This window comes from Grampus griseus, assembly GCF_964374135.1.
Source record: "Grampus griseus genome assembly, chromosome: X".
Taxonomy (NCBI): domain Eukaryota; kingdom Metazoa; phylum Chordata; class Mammalia; order Artiodactyla; family Delphinidae; genus Grampus; species Grampus griseus.
Window position 1 is genome coordinate 71,352,762 of NC_138999.1, and position 25,297 is coordinate 71,378,058.

General features: G+C 33.5%; 1 protein-coding gene across 1 annotated transcript in view; it reads right to left on the reverse strand.

The window, feature by feature from the left end:
* Window positions 1-24,186, reverse strand: part of HDX (highly divergent homeobox) — a gene marked incomplete at both ends in the record, with an annotated part of 148,713 nt that extends 124,527 nt beyond the window's left edge. The window contains 2 exons of the mRNA XM_082681158.1: window positions 17,646-18,764; window positions 24,040-24,186. Coding sequence (XP_082537284.1) covers window positions 17,646-18,764; window positions 24,040-24,186 — 1,266 coding nt within the window. The remainder of the gene's footprint in view (window positions 1-17,645; window positions 18,765-24,039) is intronic.
* Window positions 24,187-25,297: the final 1,111 nt, after the last annotated feature.

Sequence of the window (25,297 nt, forward strand, 5' to 3'; positions counted from 1 at the left end):
CTAGAGAATCCTAAAAATTCTACCAGAAAACTACTAGAGCTGATCAATGAATTTGGTAAAGTAGCTGGATACACAATTAATGTACCGAAATCTCTTGCATTCCTATACACTAATGATGAAAAATCTGAAAGAGAAATTAAGGAATCACTCCCATTTACCATTGCAATTAAAAGAATAAAATACCTAGGAATAAATCTACCTAAGGAGACAAAAGACCTGTATGCAGAACACTATAAGACACTGATGAAAGAAATTAAATACAATACAAACAGATGAAGAGATATATCATGTTCTTGGACTGGAAGAATCAACATTGTGAAAATGATTATGCTACCCAAAGCAATCTACAGATTCAGTGCAATCTTTATCAAACTACCAGTGGCATTTTTCACAGAACTAGAACAAAAAATTTCACAATTTGTATGAAAACTCAAAAGATCCTGAATATCCAAAGCAATCTTGAGAGAAAAAAACTGGAGGTGGAGGAATCAGTCTCCATGACTTCTTACTATATTGCAAAGCTATGTATTCAAGACAGTATGGCACTGGCACAAAAACAGAAATATAGGTCAGTGGAACAGGATAGAAAGCCCAGAAGTAAATCCAGGCACATATGGTCATCTTATTTTTGATAAAGGAAGCAAGAATATACAATGGAGAAAGGACAGCCTCTTCAATAAGTGGTGCTGGGAAAACTGGACAACTTTATGTAAAAGAATGAAATTAGAACACTTCCTAACACCACCCACAAAAATAAACTCTAAATGGATTAAAGACCTAAATGTAAGGCCAAACCCTATTAATCTCTTAGAGGAAAGCATAGGCAAAACACTCTATGAGATAAATCACAGCAATATCCTTTTTGACTCACCTCCTAGCGAAATGGAAATAAAACCAAAAATTAACAAATGGAACCTCATGAAATTTAAAGGCTTTTGCACAGCAAAGGAAACCATAAACAAGACAAAAAGAGAATATTCAGAATGAGAGAAAATATTTGCAGATGAAGCAAGTGACAAAGGATTAATCTCCAAAATATACAAGCAACACATGCAGCTCAATATCCAAAAAACAAACGACCCAATCCAAAAATGAGCAGAAGACCTAAATAGACATTTCTCCAAAGAAGATATACAGATTACCAGCAAGCACATGAAAGAATGCTCAACATCACTAATCATTAGAGAAATGCAAATCAAAACTACAATGAGGTAATACCTCACACCAGTCAGAATGGCCATCATCAAAAAATCTACAAACAATAAATGCTGGAGAGGGTGTAGAGGAAAGGGAACCCTCTTGCACTGTTTGTGGGAATGCAAATTGATATGTTCACTATGGAGAACAGTATGGAGGTTCCTTAGAAAACTAAAAATAGAACTACCATATGACCCAGCAATCCTACTACTGGGCATGCACCCTGAGAAAACCATAATTCAAAAACAGACATGTACCACAATGTTCATTGCAGCACTATTTACATTAGCCAGGACATGGAATCAACGTAAATGTACATTGACAAATGAATGGATAAAGAAGTTTTGGTACATAAATACAATGGAATATTACTCAGCCATAAAATGAAATGAAATTGAGTTATTTGCAGTGAGGTAGATGCACCTGGAGTCTGTCATACAGAGTGAAGTGTGTCAGAAAGAAACAACAAATACTGTATGGTAATACATATGTATGAAATGTAAATAAAAAGTGATTCTGATGAAGCTAGGGGCAGGAGAAGAATAAAGACACAGACTTAGAAAATGGACCTGAAGATATGGCATGGGGCAGGGGAAGGGTAAGTCGGGATGAAGTAAGAAAGTAGCATGGACAGATATACACTACCAAATATAAAATAGATAGCTAGTGGGAAGCAGCTGCATAGCACAGTGAGATCAGCTCAGTGCTTTGTGACCACCTAGAGGGTTGGAATAGGGAGGGTTGGAGGGAGACACAAGAGGGAGGGGATATGGGGATATATGTGTATACATAGATGAATCACTTTGTTAATTTGTTAGCAGAAACTAACACAACATTGTAAAGCAATTATACTCTAAAAAGATGTTAAAAAATAAATAAATTACAGATTTGTTTTTAAAAAAATGGAAATAACCTAACTGTCAGTTGATGCATGAATGGGTAAAGCAGGTGTGGTATATATATACCATAGAATATTATTCAGACATTAAAAAAAAAACAAGGAAACCATATAATTTGTAACACCATGTAGGTACCTGAAGGCATTATGCTAAGTGAAATAAGTCAGAGAATGAAATGCTGTATAATCTCACTTATATGTGGAAACTACAAAATAAAAAAAATCACCAAATTCATAGAAAAAGAGATTAGACTTGTGTTTACCAAAGTTGGAATGTGGGAGGAGGGAGAAATGGAGGAAGGTGGTCAAAAGTTACAAACTTCCAGTTATAAGATAAATAAATACTAGGGATGTAATGTACAACATCATGATGATAGTTAACATTGATGTATTATAAAGATGTAAGTTGTTAAATAGTCATAAGAGTTGTCACCATAAGAAATATTTTTATTCTATTTATATGAGAATATGGATGTTAGCTGAACCTATTATGATAATTATTTCACAATATATGTAAATCAAACCATCATGTTCTAAGCCTTAAACTTATACAGTGATGTGTGTCCCTTAAAAAATTAAATAATTTAACTTGCTTCATTTTAAATTAACAAATGTTTTTATCATGAATGGGTGTTCAGTTTTGTTAAATGTCTTTTTCTGTGTCTATTGAGATGTTCACATGATTCTTTTTTTTCATTTTATTAATGTATGGTAACAATATGTTGATTAACACCAATATATTGATGTTAAATACGTTGAATATGTTGAACATAGGATATGTTGAATATAATTGTTGAATATGTTGAACAAGGATATGTTGAAATATCCTTGCATCCCAGGGATAATTCCCACTTGATCATGGTGAATCATAATTTCAATATATTGCTGAATTCAGTTTTCTATTATTTTATTGATAATTTTTGCATTTATATTCATCTGGGATATTGGCCTGCAGTTTTCTTTTCCAGCAGTATCCTTTTTTCTGGTTTTAGTATCAGGACAATACTGCTTTCTTAAAATGAGTTTGTGGGTGTTCTCTACTCTATGATATTTTTGGAAGAGTTTGAGACAGATAGGAGTTAATGCTTTTTTTAATGTTAGGTAAAATTCACTGGAGAAGCCAAATGGTCCTGGGCCTTTATTCATTGAGAGATTTTTGATTACTGATTCAATCATTTTATTAGCAATTGATCTTTTCAGATATCTTTCTCTTCCTGATTCAGTCTTGGCAAGTTGTATGTTTGTAAGAATTTTTCCATTTCTACGTTATGCAATTTTTTGTGTATACTTGTTCATAGTAGCCTCATGATCCTTTGTATTTCTGTGTTATCAATAGTAATGTTTCCTTTTTCAGTTATAATTTTGTTGATTTGGTTTCTCTCTCTTTTATCCTTGTGTAGTATAGCTAAAGGTTTCTCAAATTTGTTTGACTTTTCAAAGAACTCTCTCTTGATTTTTTTAATATTTCTTATTTTTTCCTGCTCTCTATTTCATTTATTTCTGATCTTATATTGATTATTTCTTTCCATCTACTACCTTTTGGCTCAGTTTGTTTTTCATTTTCTAGTTCCTTGAGGCATAGAATTAGATTGTTTACTTGCAATCTTAATTGCTTCTTAATATGTAGACATTTATTGCTATGAATTTCCCTCTTAGAACTGCTTTTGCTGAATCCCACAAGTGCTAGTATGTTGTGTTTCCATTTTAGTTTGTCTTGAGAAACTTATTTCCCTTTTAATTACTTCTCTGATTCTTTGGTTATTCAGGAGAGTTGTTTAATTTCATTTTGTTCTTAAATTTTCCAGTTTTCCTCTTGTTATTGATTTCTAGTTTCATGCCATTGTGGTCAGAGAATACTTGGTATGATGTAAATCTTCTTGAATGTGCTAAGACTTGTTTTGTGGCCTAACATATGGTCTATCCTAGAAAATGTTCTATGTGTGCTTGAGAAGAATGTGTACTCTGCTGTTGTTAGAATGTTCTGTGTATATCTGTTAGGTTTATTTGGTATAGTATTGTTCATGTGCACTGTTTTCTTATTGTTTCTCTCTCTGGATGCTATATCCATTGCTGAGAGTGAGGTATAAAATCCCTAACTATTATTTTATTACTGTTTATTTCTTCTTCAGCTCTGTTAGTTTTTCCTTTATATATTTAGATGCTCTAATGTTGGGTTCATACATATTTACAACTGTTCTATCTTCTTGATGGATTGACCCTTTTATCATTATATGACACTCTTTGTCTCCTTTTACCATTTTCACTTTAAAGTCTATTTTGTTTGATATAAGTATTGCTACCTGTGCTTGCTTTTGGTTACTATTTGCTTAAAATGTCTTTTCTCCATCCGTTCTCTGTTAATCTATGTGTGTCTTTAAGTCTAAAGTGAGCCTCTTGTAGGCAGCATATTATTGGATCTTGTTCTTTCATTCATTCAGACTTTCCATGTCTTTTAATTGAAGAATTTATTCTGTTTATATTAAAAATAATTATTAATAGGTAAGCACTTACTATTGCCATTTTCAAAATTGTTTTCTGAATATTTTGTAGATCCATTGTACCTTGTACTTTATGCTGCTGTCTTTTTTGTGTTTTTGTCTCATTTGATATCAGCATGCTTTGAATTCTTTATCATGTTCTTTTGTGTAATTACTACAGGATTTACCCTCGTGCTGAACATGAGGTTTACTTAAAATATCTTAAATATATAATGCCTTATTTTAAACTGATAAACTTAACTTTAATAGAATTTCTTAATTTTACACTTTTAATTCTCTTTCCCTTTACATTTCATATGGTTGTTGTTACAATTTACAAGTTTTTTTACTATTGTGTAACTAATAACATAGTATTGCAGTTATGTTTACTTTGGCTATGTTTTTAACTTTTAAACTAGTTGTAAGTAAATTATGCACTGCTATTACCATATTGCAGGCTATAACTATGACTATTTATTTAATATTGCCAGTGAGATTTATGCTACCTTTTTATGTATGTTCTTAATTAGTGTCTGTTTACTTCCACTCAAAGAATGCTAGCATTTCTTGTAAGGCAGGTGTGGTGGTAATGAACTCCACTGGCTTTCATTTGTTCTGGAAAGTCTTTATCCCTCCTTTGTTTCAGATGGACATCTTTGCTGGTATAGGATTCTTGGTTGACTTATTTTATTTCAATATTTTGAATATGTCATCCCAGTCTCTCCAGGCCTGAACAATTTTTGTTGAAAAATCTACCAATAGTTGTATGAGTATTCTTTTTTATGTAACTACTCTCTTTTTTCTTGTGCTCTAAAATTCTATCTTTGCCTTTGACTTCCATGAATTGAATCATAATGTTTCTTACTGTGGTCCTATTCAGGTTCAACCTGTTTGAGATTCTTTGGGCCTCATGCCTCTGGCTGTCCTTTCCTCTCCTCAGGGTTGGGAAATTTTGAACCATTATTGTTATGAATATATTTTCTGTCCCTGTACCTTTCCCTTATCCTTCTGGAATTCTCATGATATGAATATTTTTCTTTTCATCATATCCCATAATTCCCATCAGCTTTTTTCACTCTTTTTCATTCTTTTTTTCTTTTTGCTCCTCTGGGTAATTTCCATTGTCCTGTCCTCCAGGTCACTGAATGTTTCTTCTTTATCTTCAAATCTATTTTTTTAACCTCTACTGAATTTTTCACTTCAGTTATTTTATTTTTCAACTCTAGGATTTCTGTTTGTTTGTTTGGGTTTTTTTTTTTTTTGATGCTGTTATTTCCTCATTGAACTTGTTTTGTTTATACATTATTTCCCTTATTTCATTAAGTTGTTTCTCTGTGGTTTTGCACAGTACATTAAACTTCCTTAAGATATCACTGAATTATTTCTGACAGTTCATAGGTCTTTATTTCTTTAGGGTCAGTTATGGAGCTATATTATTTTCCTTTGGTGATGTCACATTTACCTAATTTTTTAGTGATCCTTGATTCCTTAAGATGGTATCTGTGCATTTGAGTAAGTGGTTTCCTCTCTCAGACTTTAAAGTTTCTCTTTGGCAGAGATAGTTCTTCACCCATTAACTCAGGTTGGATTTTTGGGCATGTCTGCTGGTAATGTCCTTGAGCAAGTGGGACTTTTATCAGGGTCTATTTTTTGGGCAAGGTCACTGTCCGAGAGCTCTGAAGACAGAGATACAGGTGTGTGCCACTGGTTTAGAATAGTTGGATAGAACCACTGGCTTGGTTTCCTACCTATGTGAGGCTATAGAAAGTGCTCTGCAGTTGCTTGGACTCTTTGTTCAGGTTAACTAAGTGTTTAGGTCTGGGATTTATATTCCAGTGTAAGCATGGCTACGAATTTGATTCCCTGCCTTGTCAGGGCAGCAGAAAAGGCCCCACAATTTGCATATCACCTTGTTTGAGGACCAAAATCAGGCAAGACTATGTTCTGATTTCTGTGGCCATACAGGGCTACAGATTTTCTTCTGCAGCTAGAGAAAGCCATGGCTGTGCTCTCTATTTAAGTTCTACTGTAAGCAGGCTGTTGGATGGGCTATATACCTTCTCATGTGCACTGGGTTAGGTTCCCTCTTCAGTTGGACTGAAGGTTATATTCAGAAATGGATGGGGCTGTGAATTATTTTCCCTGCCTAGGCTAAGCAAAAGAATCATCTCCAAGGTCAGAAAGCCTCTTTGTTTGTTGTCTTAACCAAAGCCAACCCATATCCCAAGTTCCCTTACTGAACAGGACCACTGATGTTGTTCTGCCAACTATTGGCTCTATCTGCCCACCTCTTACCTCAAGTGTTACTGAGCCTCACAGCTTCCAAGAGTTGTCACCAGCCCTTCTGGGCAGACGGGGCCAGAAGGCACTCTCCACAGCAGGTGTGTCAGCAAAACTCCTCTTTGAGAATCCAAATCAGGCAGATCTTTACCCCGCCATGTTCCATGGTCAGAATGTAGCCCCAACTTGTTTCCACAGATGAGCAGAGCTGCTGGGTGGGATTACTATTTAGTCCTTCATATGAGCAAAGCTGCTGGTTGGGATTACTATATAGCAAATATACTATCATATTTGCAAGTATGAATGCAGTCTTCCAAGATCTGTATGTTGGTTTTTGCAAGCTTCTCCCCCCATCACATTCAGATTCCCAGTGGTCAAGCCACACAGATTCCCCTGAGAACGTCCATGTTGCAGAGTAGTTGCTCCTTCAAAGTGCTGAAGAATGCTGGGGGTGGGCTGGTTGTCCCCCTATTTTCTCTCTTCCCACTAGAGGAACCAAAGGCTCAGCTGAGACCTGTCCACATGGTGCTTTGCTGGCCTGGGTGAGAGACAATGCAGTCTATATGTAGCTCCTTCTCTTACCCTTCTAATGCAGTCTGTCTTGGTATCTGTGGTGCAGCAGGATGATTCATCCTTATCTCCATGTTCAAGGATTCTCTCAGTAGTGTCTTATTCTTGAGTTGCTAGGTGTTGTTAGTTTTCATTTCTTGTTAGTTGTTTTTGTTGTGAGGGGAAGTGAAGTCAGGAACAAACTATTTTGCCATATGGGTGACATCAGAATCCTCATGGTAAAAACTTTTAGCAAATTAGATATAGAACAAACACACTTAAACATAAAGAGACCATATATGAAAAGCCCACAGCTAACATTATACTCAATGGTGAAAGGTTGAAAGCCTTACTTTTCAGATCAGGAATAAGACAATGATGTTGACTCTCATCACTCTTATTCAAGCTAGCACTGGAAGTCCTAGCCAGAGTAACAGGGCAAGAAAAAAAAAGATAAAAGACATCACAAGTGGAAAGGAAGAGGAAAGGAAGAAATAAAATTGGCTCTATTTTCACATGACAAAATTTTATGTATAGAAAACCCTAGAGCCCACCAAAAAACTGTTGGAGTTAATTCATGAATTCAGTAAAGTAGACTGAGACAACATTAACATATAAAAATCAGTAACATTTCTATACACTAACAATTGAATTATCTGGAAAAGAAAATAATCCCATTTACAATAGCATTGAAACAATAAAATAGGGCTTCCTTGGTGGTGCAGCAGTTGAGAATCTGCCTGCCAATGCAGGGGGCACAGGTTCGAGCCCTGGTCTGGGAAGATTCCACATGCCATGGAGCAACTGGGCCCTTGAGCCACAATTACTGAGCCTGTGCATATGGAGCCTGTGCTCCACAACTAGAGAGGCTGCGATAGTGAGAGGCCCACACACTGCAATGAAGAGTGGCCCCTGCTTGCCACAACTAGAGAAAGCCCTTGCACAGAAATGAAGAACCAACAAAGCCATTAATTAATTAATTAATTAATTAATTAAAAAAAAAACAATAAAATACTTAGGAATGTATTAAACCAAGGAGGTGAAAGATGTCTACTCTGAAAACTACAGGACATTAATGAAAGAAATAGAAGACACAGATAAGCAAAACAGTATCCTGTGTTCATGGATTGGAAAAATTAATATTGTTAAAATGTCAGTACTACTCAAAGCCATCTATAGATTCAATGCAATCCCTATCAAGATTCCAATAGCATTTTTTATAGAAGTAGAAAATAATCCCAAAATTCATGTGGAACCACAAAAGACTCCAAATAGCCAAAACAATTCAGAGAAAGAGCAAGGCAGGAGGTATCACAGTCCCTGATTTCAATCTATATTAAAAAGCTACAGTAATCACTATGGAAAACAAGATGGAGGATCCTCAAAAAATTAAAAATAGAACTACCATATGATCTAGCAATTCCACTTCTGGATATTTTGCTGAGTAAAACAAAAACATTGTTTCAAAAATATATATGCACCCCTATGTTCATTGCAGCATTATCCGCAATAGCCAAGATATGGAAGCTACCTAAGTGCCCATCAATAGATGATTGAATAAAGAGAAATCTGATACACACACACACACACACACACACACTGTAATATTACTCAGCCATAATAAAGAATGAAATCTTGCCATCTGTGACATGGATGGACCTAGAGGACATTATGCTAAGTGAAATAAGTCAGACAGAGAAAGACAAATATCACATGATTTCACTTATATGTGGAATCTAAAAAACAAAACAAATGAACAAACATAACAAAACAGAAACAGAGCCATAGAGATAGAGAACAAATAGGTGGTTGCTGGGGGGGTGGGGAATGAGTGAAATAGGTGAGAGTTAAGAGGTACAAACTTCCAGTTGCAAAATAAATGAGTCAGGGGGAAGAAATGTTCAGCTTAGGGAATATAGTCAATAATCATGTAATATCTTTGTATGGTGACATGGTAACTAGACTTATCATGGTGATCATTTTGTAATGTATGGAAATATCAACTCACTATGTTTTATACCTGGAACTCACATAGTGTTGTAGGTCAATTATGCTTCAACCAACAAATAAACAAGCTCATAGAAAGAGATCAGATTTGTGGTTACCAGAGTCAGGGAAGGGGAGAAGGAGAATTGGATGAAGGTGGTCCAAAAGGTGCCAACTTCCAGTTATAAGATAAATAAGAACTAGGGATATGATGTACAACATGATTAATATAATTAATACTGCTGTATGCTATATATGAAAGTTGTTAAGAGAATAAATCCTGAGTTCTCATCACAAGGAAAAACACTTTGTTCTTTTTTTAAATCTGTGGCTATATGATATGATGGTAATCATTTCATGATGTATGTAAGTCAAAACATTAAGCTGGGGGCTTCCCTGGTGGCGCAGTGGTTGAGAGTCCGCCTGCCGATGCAGGGGACACGGGTTCGTGCCCCAGTCTGGGAGGAGCCCACGTGCCATGGAGCAGCTGAGCCCGTGAGCCATGGCCTCTGAGCCTGCGCGTCCGGAGCCTGTGCTCCGCAACAGGAGAGGCCACAGCGGTGAGAGGCCCGTGTACCGCTAAAAAAAAACAAAAAACAAACAAACAAAAAAACATTAAGCTGTACACATTAAAACTTATATGGTGCTGTATGTCAATTGTATCTCAATAAAACTGGAAGGAAAAAAGCGATAGTAATCAAAACAGCATGGTACTGGCATAAAAACAGAGGCATAGACCAATGGAGCAGAATCAAAAGCTCAGAAATGAACCAATCCATATATGTTCAACTAATATTTAACTATGAAGACAAGATCACTCAGTGGAGAAAAGACAATCTCTTCAATAAATGGTGCCGGGAAAACTGGATATTCACATGCAAAAGAATGAAACTAGACCACTATCTTACATTACTCCCCAAAATTAAGTGAGAATGGATTAAGGACTTAAATATAAGACTAGAAACCATAAGACCCCTAGAAGAAAACAGAAAAACAATCTCCTTGACATGGATCTTCACAATGATTTTTTTGTATATGACACCTAAAGCACAAGCAACAAAATCAAAAATAGACAAGTGGAGCTACATCAAACTAAAAAGCTTCTGCACAGCAAAAGAAATGATTGATAAAATGTAAGGACAATCTATGGAATTAGAAAAAATATTTGCAAGCCATGTATCTGGTTAGAGGTTAATATCCAAAATATATTAAAAAATTCATACAACTCAATAGCAAAAAACTAATAATCCAATTTAATAATCCAATTAAAATATCAATAGATATTTTCCAAAGAAGATAAATGAATAGCCAGCAGGTATATGGAATGTGCTCAGCATCACTAATCATAAGGTAAATGGAAATTAATCTCACAATGAGGTATCACCTCATGATTGTTATAATGCCTATCATCAAAAAGACAAGAGATTAAAAATGCTGTCAAAGATGTGCACACTGTTGGTGGGATTGTAAATTGGTATTGGCACTACACAAAACAGTATTAAGGATCCTCAATAATTTAAAAATAAAACTACCATATAATCAAGCAACTTCACTTCTGGGAATATATCTAATGGAAATGAAAACTCTAACTTGAAAAGATATTTGCACGCTCATATTCATAGCAGCATTATTTACAATAGCCAAGACATGGAAACAACCTAAGTGCCCATCAACAGATTAATGGATAAAGAAGTTGTGAAATATATATAGAATTGAATATTATTCAGCCATAAAAAAGAATGAAATCCTGCCATTGGCAGTAACATGAATGGACCTCAAGGGCGTTATGCTACATGAAATAAGTCAGACAAAGAAAGACAATTAGTTGTATGATCTCATATGTGAGATCTAAAACAAATGAACAGACAAAAAAATCAGCCTCATAGAAAAGGAGATCTGATTTGCAGTTCCCAGAGGCAGGAAGTGGGGGAGTGGGAATTGGACGAAGATGATCAAAAGGTACAAAGTTCCACTTACAAGATAAATAAGTACTAGGGATATAATGTACAGTGTCATGACTATAGTTAACACTGCTGCTGTATGGTATATTTGAAAGTTGTTGAGAAAGTAGTTCCCAAGAGTTCTCATCACAAGGAAAGAAATATTTTTTTTTCTTTTTCTTTTTAAAATCTATGCATTAGATAATGGATGTTAACTAGACTTATTAGTAATAATTTCACAATATATGTAAATGAAATCATTATGCTGAACACTTTAAATTTATACAGTACTGTACTTAGTAAAACTGAAAAAGATATGCAAAATAAATATCAAAAAAAGAAAATGAAAAGAAAAAAATGTAATGCTCCATATTAATATAAAAATAAATGGAAAAATGCACATGAATATACCTCTTTAGATACAGAAATAGCATTTGACAAAAATCCAGCACATTTTCATGATGAAAGCACTCTAAACCAGGAATAAAAGGGGTCTTTTATTCTTTATCATCCTGATAAAGACCATCTACAAAAACACCACAGGTAACACCATATTTAATTGTGAGATGCTGAATTTTTTTCCATTTAAGATTAAGAAGAAGAGAAAGATGTCTTACCACTTCTACTTAGCATTGGATTGGAGGTTCTAGCAATTAGTCAAGAAAAAGAAAATGTAGTAAGTTTTTACACAAGTAAAACTATTTGTGCTTATAGATGGCATGATTTTACATAAATACAACCCTAAGAAATCCACTAGTGTCTAATATAACTAATAGATTAGTTCAGTACTTTTTCAGGATACAAGATGAATGTACAAAAATCAATGAACAATCCAACAATTAAATTAAGAAAGAAATTCCATTTAAAATAATGTTAAAAGTTATATACTTATATATAAATTTAGCAAAATAAGTGCAAGACACATTTCTTTTTAACACATTGTTAAAAGAAATTAAAGAAGACCTAATAAGTGGAAAGGCATACCATGTTCATGGATCAGAAGACACAGTATTATTAATATGGCAATACTCCCCAAATTGATCTACAGATTGAATATGATCTGTATCAAAATTCCATCTGTCGTTTTTGCAGAAGTTGATAAGCTGATCTTAAAATTCATATGCAAATTTAAGGGACCTAGAATAGTTAAAATAATTTAGATAAAATAGTAGACATTTGGAGGACTCACACTTCACAATTTCAAAACTTACTACAAAGGTACAGTAATACAAACAGTGTTGTTTCAGCATAAGAAGAAACATATATATCAATTCAATAGAACTGAGAGTCCAGAAATAAACTCTTCCATATGATTAATTGATTTAGAGAAGGATGACAAGACCATTCAATGGGGTAAGTATAATCTTTTAAACAAATGATGATGGGACAGCTGGATATTTATATGCAAAATAATCAAGGTGAACTCCTACCTCATATCATACACAAAAACAAGATCAAAACAGCTGAAACGCCTACATATAAGAGATACAAGTATAAAATTCTTAGAAGAAAACATATAAGTCAGTCTTTGTTATTTTGGCTTAGATAATAGGCTCTTAGATACAACACCAAAAGCACAAGTAATGACAGAAAAAAATAGATAAATTGGACTTCATCAAAATTAAAATTTGTGTTTAAACAATACCCTCAAGAAAGTGAAAAGGAAGCATATGGAGTGAGAGAAAATATTTGCAAGTCATATATCTGATAAGGACCAGTATAGAGAATATGAAGATCTAAACACAACTCAAAGAACAATTTACAAAATGGCCAAATTCTCTGAATAGACATTTCTCCAAATAAGATATTTGAATGGCCAATAAGCACATGAAAAGGGAGTTAACATTGTTAGCTGTTAGGGAAATGCAAATCAAGATCTCCCTGAAATATTTCACACCCATGATACTGGCTATAATCAAATGACTGACATGACAAGTGTTGGTCAGCATGTGGAGAAATTAGAATTCTTTTACATTGATGGTTGGATTGTAAAGTGATACAACCACTTTGGAAAAACTTTTGGCATTTCCTCAAAACTTTAAGCATAGAATCACAATATGAACTAGAAATGCACTCATAGATATATACCCAAGAGATATGAAAACATATTTCCACACAGAAATTTGTGTATGAATGTCCATAGCAGCACTATTCATAATAGACAATATGTAAACAACTCAAATGTCCATCAACTAATGAATGGATAAACAATTTATGCTATATAGACACAATGGAATATCATAGAGCAATGTAAAAGAATGAAGTGCTGATACATACTATAGCATGGACCTTGAAAACATTATGCTAACTGAAAGAAGCCAGTCATAAAAAACATTATATTGTATTATTCCACTTATAATAATATTCAGAATAGGTAAATCCATAGAGAAAGATTAACGGTTGTCTAGTACTGGGATGGGGGATTTGTTGTGCTAATCAGTATGTAGTTTATTTTTGAAGTAACAAAATGTTCTAAAATTCGATTGTGGTACTGCTTGAACAGAGCTGTGAATATATTAAAAACGATTTAATTGTACACTTCTGATGTGTGACTGCTGTACTATGTGAATTATATCTTAATAAAGTCATTTAAAAATGATCCATGTTAACTACACCTATTCAACACAGATTACTATTGCTTTTTTAAAGTTCACTATTTGCCTGAGAGTTATTTTAGCAAAGTCAATCTTACTGGCCTTCACTTTCCTCAGGTCAAAATACCATTTTTATTGGTTTAGAATGTCATGATGTTTAAAGTTTTTACAACTATTAAATTTCCATGTTTATTTAAAAAGTGAACTTAAGCACACAAATACTGAATAAATTTGGAGGGTAATACCAAATTACTCCCACTGGTGGGGGATACATTGTACTTTTTTAGTAGCTTTTAAAGAAAGCTCAAAGTGCTCTATGTCTATTAACTTCTAAGTTCTTAAGAAGTTCACAAGAGTTGGGAATATAGTTAATTTTTAAGTAACAATAATAATTACAACAAAATCCTGAATGTATAGCACTTGTTTTCCAAAATACCCCAATATCTTCACATAGATTATCATCAATTATTAATCTGTAATCAACACAGCACTCAAGATGGGCTGACATAGACATAATATGAAAAGTGAAAGGCACTTTGGAGACCAATACAGTTGCAATCTAGCTCCAAAGGAGTGAGGTCAACCAATAGAGATTTTGAAATAGAACTGGGCTATAGTATCCTGGTATAGTTACCTCCTGACAGTTTCCTTACCATCACTTCAACTCTTAATATGGTATTCCAAAGTGACTCCAAAACAGTGCTGATTTCAACTCTTTAGCATTCTCATGGATTTCCTCAGTTTGTACTCAGTCACCTATATAGCTTGCAACTAGGCTATACTCTAGGAATAGGACCTCGGCTTGAAGATACCTGGTACAACAGAGAGAAGAGGCAGATATCTCTGTTATATTATAGTCCCAGGGTCAGAAACTAAAGAGAATTGCTTGCTTGCTTATAGTTTCATAGCTAGAAAGTTGACAAGATGGTCATAGGTTTTATTTTTCTAAGTCCAGATCTACTAATAATATAGCTTGGTAATAGAGTGTCATCAGAATCTTGGAGGATAACTACCATGGACTGAAAGTTTGGGTCGCAGCTGAATTCATATGTTGAAACCTAATCCCCAAAGTAATGGCAATTGGAGGTAGAGGTTTTGGGAGGTGATTAGGTTGTGAGAATGGAGCCCTCATGAATGGGATTAGTGTCCTTACAAAAGAGACCCCAGAGGGCTCCCTTACTACTTCTGACACGTAAAGACTCAGTGAGAAGATAGCGATCTATGAATTAGGAAGCAGGCACTCACCAGGTACTAAATCGGCCAGCACCTTGATCTTGGGCTTCCCAGACTCTAGAACTGTGAGAAATAAATGTTTGTTGGGTTTCAAGTCACCCAGTCTAGGATATTTTTGTAATAGAAACCCAAATGGACTAAAACATTAGTCTTCATGGACTACACTTCCCCAGGCTACCTTGGTTCCCTAAAATCTCTACTAATTAAAATAAAGGTGGGGCATGAAACTAATATCATATTGTGTCTACTATACTTCAATGTAAAAATATATAAATAAAAACAAACAAAAAAGAAAGGTGGGGCAAAGTGATGCCCCAAGAGTTCTATGCAAAGACTCTCTACCATACTGTCTCAGATCAAGTTGGAGGAGTTCTGTTATAATATAAATAGAAATATATGGGCTTTTAATACATAGATTATGGTGAGGTTGAAAGCTGATCACCAATCTTCTTTCAGCCAGCACTACAGCTATTTCTTCCTCAATCACACTGTGATAACTGTGGGCTGTGCAATATTTTACTTGAAATGGAATATAAAGAAGACCTGGACTAGCAGAGTTTCATTAACTTTCCAACTATGATGTCATAAGTACAAGAAAATTTATGTGCCAGGGAATGTATACGGAAGCTTGCACAGATTGTATTATTTTATTTATAGCATTCTTGTGAAGTATATATTATTAAGTGCATTATACAAATTAGGAAACTGCTACCCAGAGATGTTATGACACTTGCCTGAGGTCACATGAGTAGAAAGTAGCAGAGCCTAGATTTGAATCCAGGTCTGTCTGGCTTTAAGCCCATGCTCTAAATTATGTCAGATTGTCTTTCTTTAAAGAGATTACTTTTCCAAAAATATTGTTAAGTTTTATTCCATTTAAAATGATCTTTTATATAAAATAAATTTTATTTCTTTAAAAGTTCTGCCAGGAAAAAAGATAAAGACTGTAAAAAGGTCTTTTTTTTAGGCTAAATTATCCTTTACGGAGCAATCGATTTATGAAAAATTAAAACTTAAACTTTGCACTCTCAAGCCTCCAAATATTCTAATAAAGTTAAAATTGTTAGGCTGCATGGTAAAGCAGAAAAAAAAACCCCACATGATATATTTCTGAGTTGGAATCCTGGTTCTGTCTTGTATTGGTTGTATGATTCTAGACAAGATATTAAAACATGGATAACATGCTTATATGACCAGATTGCCATGAAGATTAAATTAGATCAGGTATATAAATTTACTGATGGTGCCTAGTACATGCAAGGCCCTCAACAAATCATAAATGTTATTATTATTACAATTATTAGGAACAACACTGCTGAAGGGGTAAAAAGTACAAAAGAGGTGAATGAAAAGGGGCATTGGGAAGGATCTTAAAGGTATAGTTCAATGTTACTTTAAGCATGCTTTAGGAAAGAGCAAACACAGAAAAATGAAAAGATCCTTAATAAGAAATGTCTACTAATGATGACGATGGAGTACTATTCTGTTAGAGATAGGTGCCAGAGGGATACTTCCTATACTCTATTATTGCTTTTCATTTTGTAGCAGGGAGCTATAAGATAAAAGGAGTCAAGAGAAGTTGGTTCCTTATACTGGTTGATAATAGCCTGGAAGCATTTTAAATACAGATAAAAAATACTGTGGTTGAACAAATTAAAGGGTCTAGCTAGCAGCAAGAAAAAATGGCAAACATTCCTGCTTCGCTATTCAAATTCTCTAAAGCAGATTTTTTCAGAAAGAAGATCTATGGCCTTAAGAGATATTCTGAGGTAGGTTTATACCTCACTGTTGAGATTATCTGAAGCATATCTAAACAACTAAATATGTGAAACAGTAAAAAAATAATGCTTATTTTTTGCACAGGTCGAAAATTGCTTTAATTCGTACTTTGAATGTGTCTCTTCCCTCTAAACATTTTAAAAAAGACAATTTGATTAACGTTGCACTTAATGTTTTAATAAAGCATTTACTTTTAGAAAAAAAACAGCTGGCTGAGTTACTGCAGGCTCTGATTTCTCAACCATTGTCGCCTAGAGAAATGATTGACTTGCCTGACTATGTACTCAGGGAAAGCACCACTCATCTAGTGACATCTTCCTAAACTGCAAGTAAAAGTCATAACAGGAATAATCTATGTTCAAGAGGATGAGTCTAGCCAATTCAGTCCTATTTTAGTGATAGGAAATGCCATGCTTCCCATAAGGCTATTATTTCCTGAACAAAACTATTTGAAATGTCAGGAGATAGTTACCATGTTATAAAAATTATTATATTCCATGAAAAAAAAAAGGATGCACCATTTTTAAACGTGACAAAGAAAGCACAAGATTCTTTAAAGAGTTGACCCCAAACCACTATTTAGAAGCAAACAAATCAAAGTACTTCAAAATATGAGTTGTGACCCAGATCTCAAGTCTAATTGATTACCAACACAATTTTTTAGACCAAACAAACTTTTATAAAACCTTTATAAAATAAACATACACATTACCTGGTAATTGTTTTGGTTTTGTGATAACCTCAATTGGTTTGATGATGCAAAATGTGAAGAAAAATTACTCCGTAATGGATTTGTATTACTGTACATTGTAGTAGATGCTGTATGTAATGAGGTCCGTGGTGTCAAATGGTATTCTCTGTTTTGATACAGTACATTGTCTGACAAGTCTCTAATATTCACCATTGGTGAATTTGGCATATTTCTTCCTGGTCTGGGCAAAACTGTACTTTGGTTCTCAGCTCGAAGGGAACTGCCACTTTCATAAAATCTTGAGTAGCTTGGTATCTGTGCTCCCATCAATGCCAACTCTTCCTCTCTGGCATACTCATCATCAGCATCTCCAGTCTCCATTGCAATGGACAAACAAGTTCCTTCTGTTGAACTAGGAGGCTTCTGTGGGGCATTTCCTCCCAGAATTCTCTGGGGGTAATCACTAACTGCCAATGAAAATACTTCACGGATTTCCAAGTTTTGTGTTCTGCAGTAAGGGTCTCTAATAGGTGGCTTTTGCCCGCATAAGTTATGTGATGCTAGACCCGTGTGTTCAGGCTTATATGATCTTTGAATTCCGACTGGTTCAATTTTGCAAGGTTGGTGGCACACAGATGGCTTTTGTGGTACCGTCAACTCAGAGGCTTGCATTGAAGAGCTTCCATAGTGTTTCTTTGTGTGATTGTATACAGAGTTTCCAGCATTTAGCACACTTGTCTGTCTGGACAAAATAATTGTTTTTTCACCTAAGAGCAGAGAGGCATTTTTACAGTGTGCTACTTGTCTTTGAACAGGAATGTGCAACTGAAACTCAGTATCATTTTTACTGGCTGTTTTCTGACTAGGGATTTTATGTGCTTCTGTAATTTGTGTATTTGTATGTTTGGTTGTCCCTTGCCTACTTGATGAACTGGCTGGACTGTATATACCAGTTACAATGACATCATTATTGGGTGATATCCAAGAAGACTGTTGTCTTGAGGTTGGAGCAATATTAACCACATTTCTGACTGTAACGTCTGGAGCTGCCAAAGGAGTACCAGAAACAGTTCCTGTTGTTGCTGCTCCTGATTCAGAATTCTTACTACTCATTTTTCTTCTCTTATTGCCAACCCACGTCTGGAAGGATAAAAAAATGATATTATGGAAAAGTTCTTAACCAAAAAACAAGAAAAAACAATTCCTATGTGATAAATTATATTCTCATTTGTCATAAAATCAAGGCCTATACAAATTTAAAAGAAAAAAATAAAAGAAAAAGTAACTAAAGTATAAGGTCAGAGATAATCAGGGACCAGCACGTAATAAATATCTAGGAACTTTGATAGGAGAATTGTATTATTCTTCTTTTCCTCAAAACCCTTCCAATTAATGTGTAGCAAGAACCCTAAAATGTTTATATCCCTTGACCTAGTAAATTCATTTCTGGGAATTTATCCTAAAAGTAATCCTAGATGTATACAAAGTTTATATGCAAAGATATTCATCATATTTATGTATAATAGTGAAAAATTGGAAACATACTAGAGGTAGGATGTTTAATGACATTGGAAAATGCTCATAGTATTGTTAAAGAAATATACACTAGGCATCTTCAGATTTAACAACTTCTATGAATATATCATAACTTGGTTAATTTAACATTGCTAGATATTTAGATTACTTTTAGAAATATTCACTATTTTAAACCATATAGCAATACACTTCACTGTGCATGCATCTTTGTACTATTGGTCCATTAGAATGCCATCTTTAGAAGGAAAATTGCTAGGCTTTTTGATATTTTCAAACTACCCTCCAATGTATAAGAGTTCTGGTTTCCCCACACCCTCAACAACACTTTGCATTATCTTTTTGTAGTCTCTACTAGCCCAGGAGTTAAGAAAAGGTATATAATTGCTGTTTTGATTTGAGGTTCTCTGGTTACTATATCACTTTGATAGAGTTGCTTACTGATTACCTCTACTAATTTTTATATTAGGGTATTTGTCATTTTTAATTGATTTATAAGAGCAATTTCCTACTGGAGGTAGCAGCACTTTGTCACAAGTTGCAAATATTTTTCCCAGTTTGTCATTAATTTGTGGTAGTTATTTTCTTCTTTATGTTTTTCTCGATTTACCAAATCTTATACAGTGAATATGTATTACTTTTATAAACCAAAAATTAATAAAAATACCAGTGGTTGGCATTTAGAATTTGATTACAAACTATGTACTTTTATATAAGTAATTTATTATAATAATCTTAGTATTATTACACTGAATCATGATTCTTCTTAAAATATGCAATAAGAAATATTATGTTCCATAAAATTATTAGTAAACTTTATAATTATTTCAAAATGCATACCATATTATAAACTACCAAAACACATTAATCTATTAAGAATTTCAAAAAATAAATAAGTGAAAACATTAAATGAACTAGCCTTGCACAAACACAGTGCAGAGTGTATTTGGTTAATTTTGTGCGATGTGCTTTTGAAAACCACATAAATTATCCAATTTTCAATGTATATTTATATTATATACAACATTAAATGTTGTAATACTATAAATAAAAGTTAACATGTATTGAATCCCCATTATGTGTTTTCATATATATTAGCTCCTTTGCTAGGTATTATTTTCTAATTGTATAAATGAAGAAACTGAGATTCAGAAATATTAACTAGCTTGTGGAAAGATATCCTGTCAGCTACTGGCAGAGCAAGGAATCAAAATTAATTTAACTTGACCTCAAAGAACATTCTCCTTCCACTATGGTGAGAAACCCCTGAAATGGAGTTGGCCACTTCTGTTGGACATTTTACTTTTATAATTAGTACTTATCTAATAAAATGTCCCAGAAACTGAGATGCTCCATTTTGCTTCACATGAGGCTATGGGAATTTAAAACTCACTCTTATTTAGCTTTACTAAACAGCAGAAGTGAGAATTATAAGCAGAGGGACAAATGAATATAAATGTCACAAGAGAAGGAGGCAGGGGAGAAAAACTAAAAGGTTCTAAAGTATACACTCGAGAGAAATATTTTAAAAGAAATATGTGGCTGCTTCCCACTAGCTGGATATATGTATATGTGTAGCTGATTCACTTCATTATACAGCAGAAACTAACACAACAATGTAAAGCAATTATACTCCAATAAAGATGTTTAAAAAAAAGGGAAATGTTTGGGGATATATATAATTTCAATTTATGGTTCAAAAAAGTGAATATTACAGATATTCAAAATAAGTCACTGTGTTATGGCTTTTCAAATAAAAATATGCATAGGAAGCATGATGTATTTGTTTGTAATTTCAATATTTTAAAACTTTCAATGGGAAAGCATAGTGAATTGGTAAGATTTAAACTCAAGATCTACTACATCTGGAGGGCAACTTTGGACAAGATTTCTAAGAAAGCAAACAACCTACCATGTTCTCATCACAATACCTACCTTAACATAGGAATTTTAAGTGATCTTAGTGCACTGCAAATTTATGGCTTACTTTTATAGTTTTATAGTTCATATATATAGTTACTTATATAGTTTACTAGATATCTATATCGTGTACCCATAAAAAAGTAAAATGCAATAGTAAAATGAATATCACATGAATATGAAACTCAGCTATCTAACAACTTCACTTGTGCAGAATGCAGCCAATATAGATGTCACAAGACCCATGTACTTTACTGAAAAGACAACACTTGATCTTAAAACATACCTTATCTTATTTTACACATAATTTTACCAAACCTGGTATCTTTTTTTTTTTTTTAACAAAACAGGATGGGGCTTTGGTAATAGTGATTGCTGTTGAAAACACCTTGATAGCACCAAAACTAAGAATATTCATTAAATATTACTCACTAAAAAGGAGAAGAAAGGAAAAATAAAAGAGAATTGTTGTGAGAAATCATTAAATGGTCTGGGGTTCTTTAGTAAAGGAGAAAGTCACTCCATATAACTTACCATGTTGTAAGCATTATTATTTTATAGCACAGTACAATAATTGATTTCCATAGTAAAACCCTGAGTCAAAAAGTAAAGGTTCAGTTATTTTCAATAGTCTCTATTGAAGTAAAGTAGGAAAGTATATAGTTAAGAAATATATTTTAGTAAAATGTTGAAAATAAAGAAAATGCATTACCTAAGGGTTATCAGTAACTGAATTAAATTTTACTAAAAGTCATTCAGTTACAGGATCCAAAATTTACCATTGCCTATAGGATGTAAATTTCTCATTCCAAATGTTTCATTGGTTAGAGAGAAAAAATGGGTCAATCAAATTGATATGATGAGCATTTGGGGTTTGGAACTAATAAAGTGATACTACATAGAAAAAAAGAAAGGCAATAAATTTGGGTCACCAATCCTTGGTGTCCATTAAATTCTTTTTCAGTCCTTTTTTAGAAAGTCAATGTCTCCAAACTTTTCCTTTTCCTATACCTCCTTCTTTGTTTTCCTGTTCCTTTACCCCACTATATATATATATATATATATATATATATATATATATATATATATATATATATATATATATATATCATGGATGTTTTAACCTTTTAAGTTCTTTTTACATTGGGATCAAGTTCTTAGTACAGTGAGATTTTAGTTCTTTTGAGGAAAAAACACAATAAATACTGTATTAAAATAATAAAGGAAGATCTCTTTGAAGTAGAACATGTAGACCTAGCAAAATACTAGGCTCAAATACTATATTAAAAATAATAAAGGAAGGTCCCTTTCAAGTAGAACATATAGACCTAGTAGAATATCAGGGGCAGGGGAGGTTGTGGAATAATGGGTCTATAAACAACTCCCTTCTCCTCTGGCTGGAAAAGCTGCCAAAATTGTGTTAAAATTTAGATTAGAAAGACTGAATTTCTGCAGAATAAACACTCTCCTAGAACAGAGAAAATGAATCTGTTTCACACCATTCCTTATAACTTACATAACATTTTACTTGTAAGCTTACGTTCTAGAAAGTTTATTTCTTTCATTTCCATTACTTGTTACAGATTTCACACCATTTGGAGCAAGATATAAACCTTTGTATTTCAACACTTTCAATATTCAAGTACAATCAAGTAAATTATTAGGGGGAAGATTGCAATAGCAAATTGTAAATATGAAAGGTCACAGTCCACAAAGCAGCTGCCTAAGAAGACTTTTCATCTTAAAGTAATGGTAAAATAAGACAGAAGAAAAGAAAGAAGTTATTGCAGAAAAAAATGAGTTTGTACTTATAAAATGGAAAACTCATCAACTTGAAATATTACACATTTTAAAATAATTTTTCTAAGTCAATTACATTTTTTCTCGAGGTTTTACTAAAGGTATTGCAAATAGGGAATTTAGAGCTATCAACAGGAGATATTTCTAGTTCTTACAAAAATCTGAGTATGATGGTTGATCTCAGCAAACAAGAAACAGATATCCTGGATATTTCCCTCCTAGAACTGGTGGCATAATTCCCTATTTGAAGGTGAATATATCCTTCAGTCTTTAAATAATAGATTTTCCAAAGAATTCTTCTTATCAAGAGATTTTTATCTTTGGGGTCTTTAAAAGTTCCTCCAACAGAAAAATAAACTTAAATAGAAGTCCTTCTCTTACCAAATTAGCCTAATGAATGACAAGGATGGGAAAACTGCTAATCTTTGAATCCCTAAGGTTTCGCTCCAGGGAGATTTGTAGCCCGTTCAGACAATCATGAAAGGACCTATGCACTCACTATGAAATCTGTGACTAGCTCTGTTAGGTTTATCTCTTGCCTCCTCTCTATCACCTTCTCACTGCCTTTCCCAAATGTGTAGCAGCTCTGATTTTTACAGCTGAATAACAATGGTTGTGATAAAGGAAATTTTCCTCCCTAGGGATTTCTTGTCCCTTACTTGCTAACCCATTAAAATGCATACATTTTACTTAAAAGGAGGAAGAGATATTCATAAAAAGGATAGGTTTTCCTAAAAAGACAAAAATACTAAATTCATAAATACCTGCTGGAAAAATTTAAACATAACAAGAAAATATGCTAACTCCCTTGGTAAATGCTTGTTTTACTAATATCAGTTTGGAGGATTATATCTAGATAAATTCTAGGTGTAAACCAAGCATGAGATCAGCAACTAATCCTAAAGGTACCTATTAGTTCAAAGGACTGGGATTTTTAAAAGATATATTTAAAATGCAAAAGTTTTAGTGCTTTCAAGGTATTTATAGAAAACAAAAACATACTAAATGATTAGGTATTTATTAAAAAATAGTAATTTTATACCAGGAAAATGAAGCTGTTTATAGTTAGTGACTTCACACCCTGATAGTTTTTTTCATATTAAGCAATTATGACTTGTAGTACAAAGCTATAAATTCAAGAGTTTAAGACCTCAATACTTACCCTGACTACACTGAAGTCCAGCTTAGTCTCCTGTGCACACTGTAATATGAGCTGAAAGCAATTTTTACTTTGATTTGTCATTCCATTTTCATAATAACGCTGTAAAATCCTTTGTTGTTCTACAGTAAATACAGAACGTAGATTCATCTAAAAAGAAAAGAAGATATTCTGAAAATTTGAATAAAAATTGGGTTTGTGTAGAATTTGCACGTTTTTGTTTTTTGATACAATTTCAATGCTTTCAAGCTGCAAGATTTCTTTAAGTGAAATAATCCCAGTAATGGGCAATAATTTGTGTGCTAAAGGGAGAGAGGTTCTCATAATAATGAATATTATGCATAATGTGAACCCTTATTGAATTTGTTCAGAAAAAGTATCAACTTTAAAGACAAAAAAAAAAAAAAAAAAAGCAGAAAGCCCTTATCTGGTTAGTGTCAGTGCATGGAGAGAAAAAGCTTCTTTCACCAAAATAAATATTTATGGCTAGTAAAGCCAGAGATTGTGGCATGGTAGTAGCCATAGGTGGTCAATTATCAACAGGGACACTCACTGTTCTTTGTCAAGCAAGGCATCTGGCATATGTCTTACAGCCAAAAGCTGTGCTCCGAAACAAAAGGGTGCGTTTATTCTTTTATTTTTCTGGGCTAAAGGGGTTCATTTAATATATTTAGTAAAAATCTCTCTTTAAAGCTTAAAAATAAACAGGAAGTTTTAGTGACTGAAAATGTATTTGCTTTAGGCAATACTAACCAAAATAATTATTTTTAATAGCTGTAGTATATAAACCAAAATTAAAAATCATGTATAGTTTACTAAAAATATACCAAGTACTTTTAATCGACAACATCATAATTAGACAAGAGAAATTTTAAAAACACATTGCTCTTCTTGCCAATAGGCAAGATGTTTAATATTAAGGGAGAACAACTCTGTGAATCTCACAAATAGAAGCAGGTCAAACTCTTCATAAAGGAGATGAATTCTAGTAGTGCATTTTATAAAGAAGAACACTAATTAGATAAAGGCAATTTCAGGTTCCTCTTAAAAGCTGTCACACTAAAATTGTTATACCTAAAAGCTGACAGAAAGAAAACCCTTTGCAAGGAATGAATCTCTTCAAAATTAGGAAAACAGTGGCAACTAAAACAATATAAGCCAAACCAAACAGAAATCATTCTAGTATACTGGGTATGGAAAAAAACTAAGTACATTGACATGGAAATAAAAAATAATTTCCATTTTTTGAATATTTTGAACA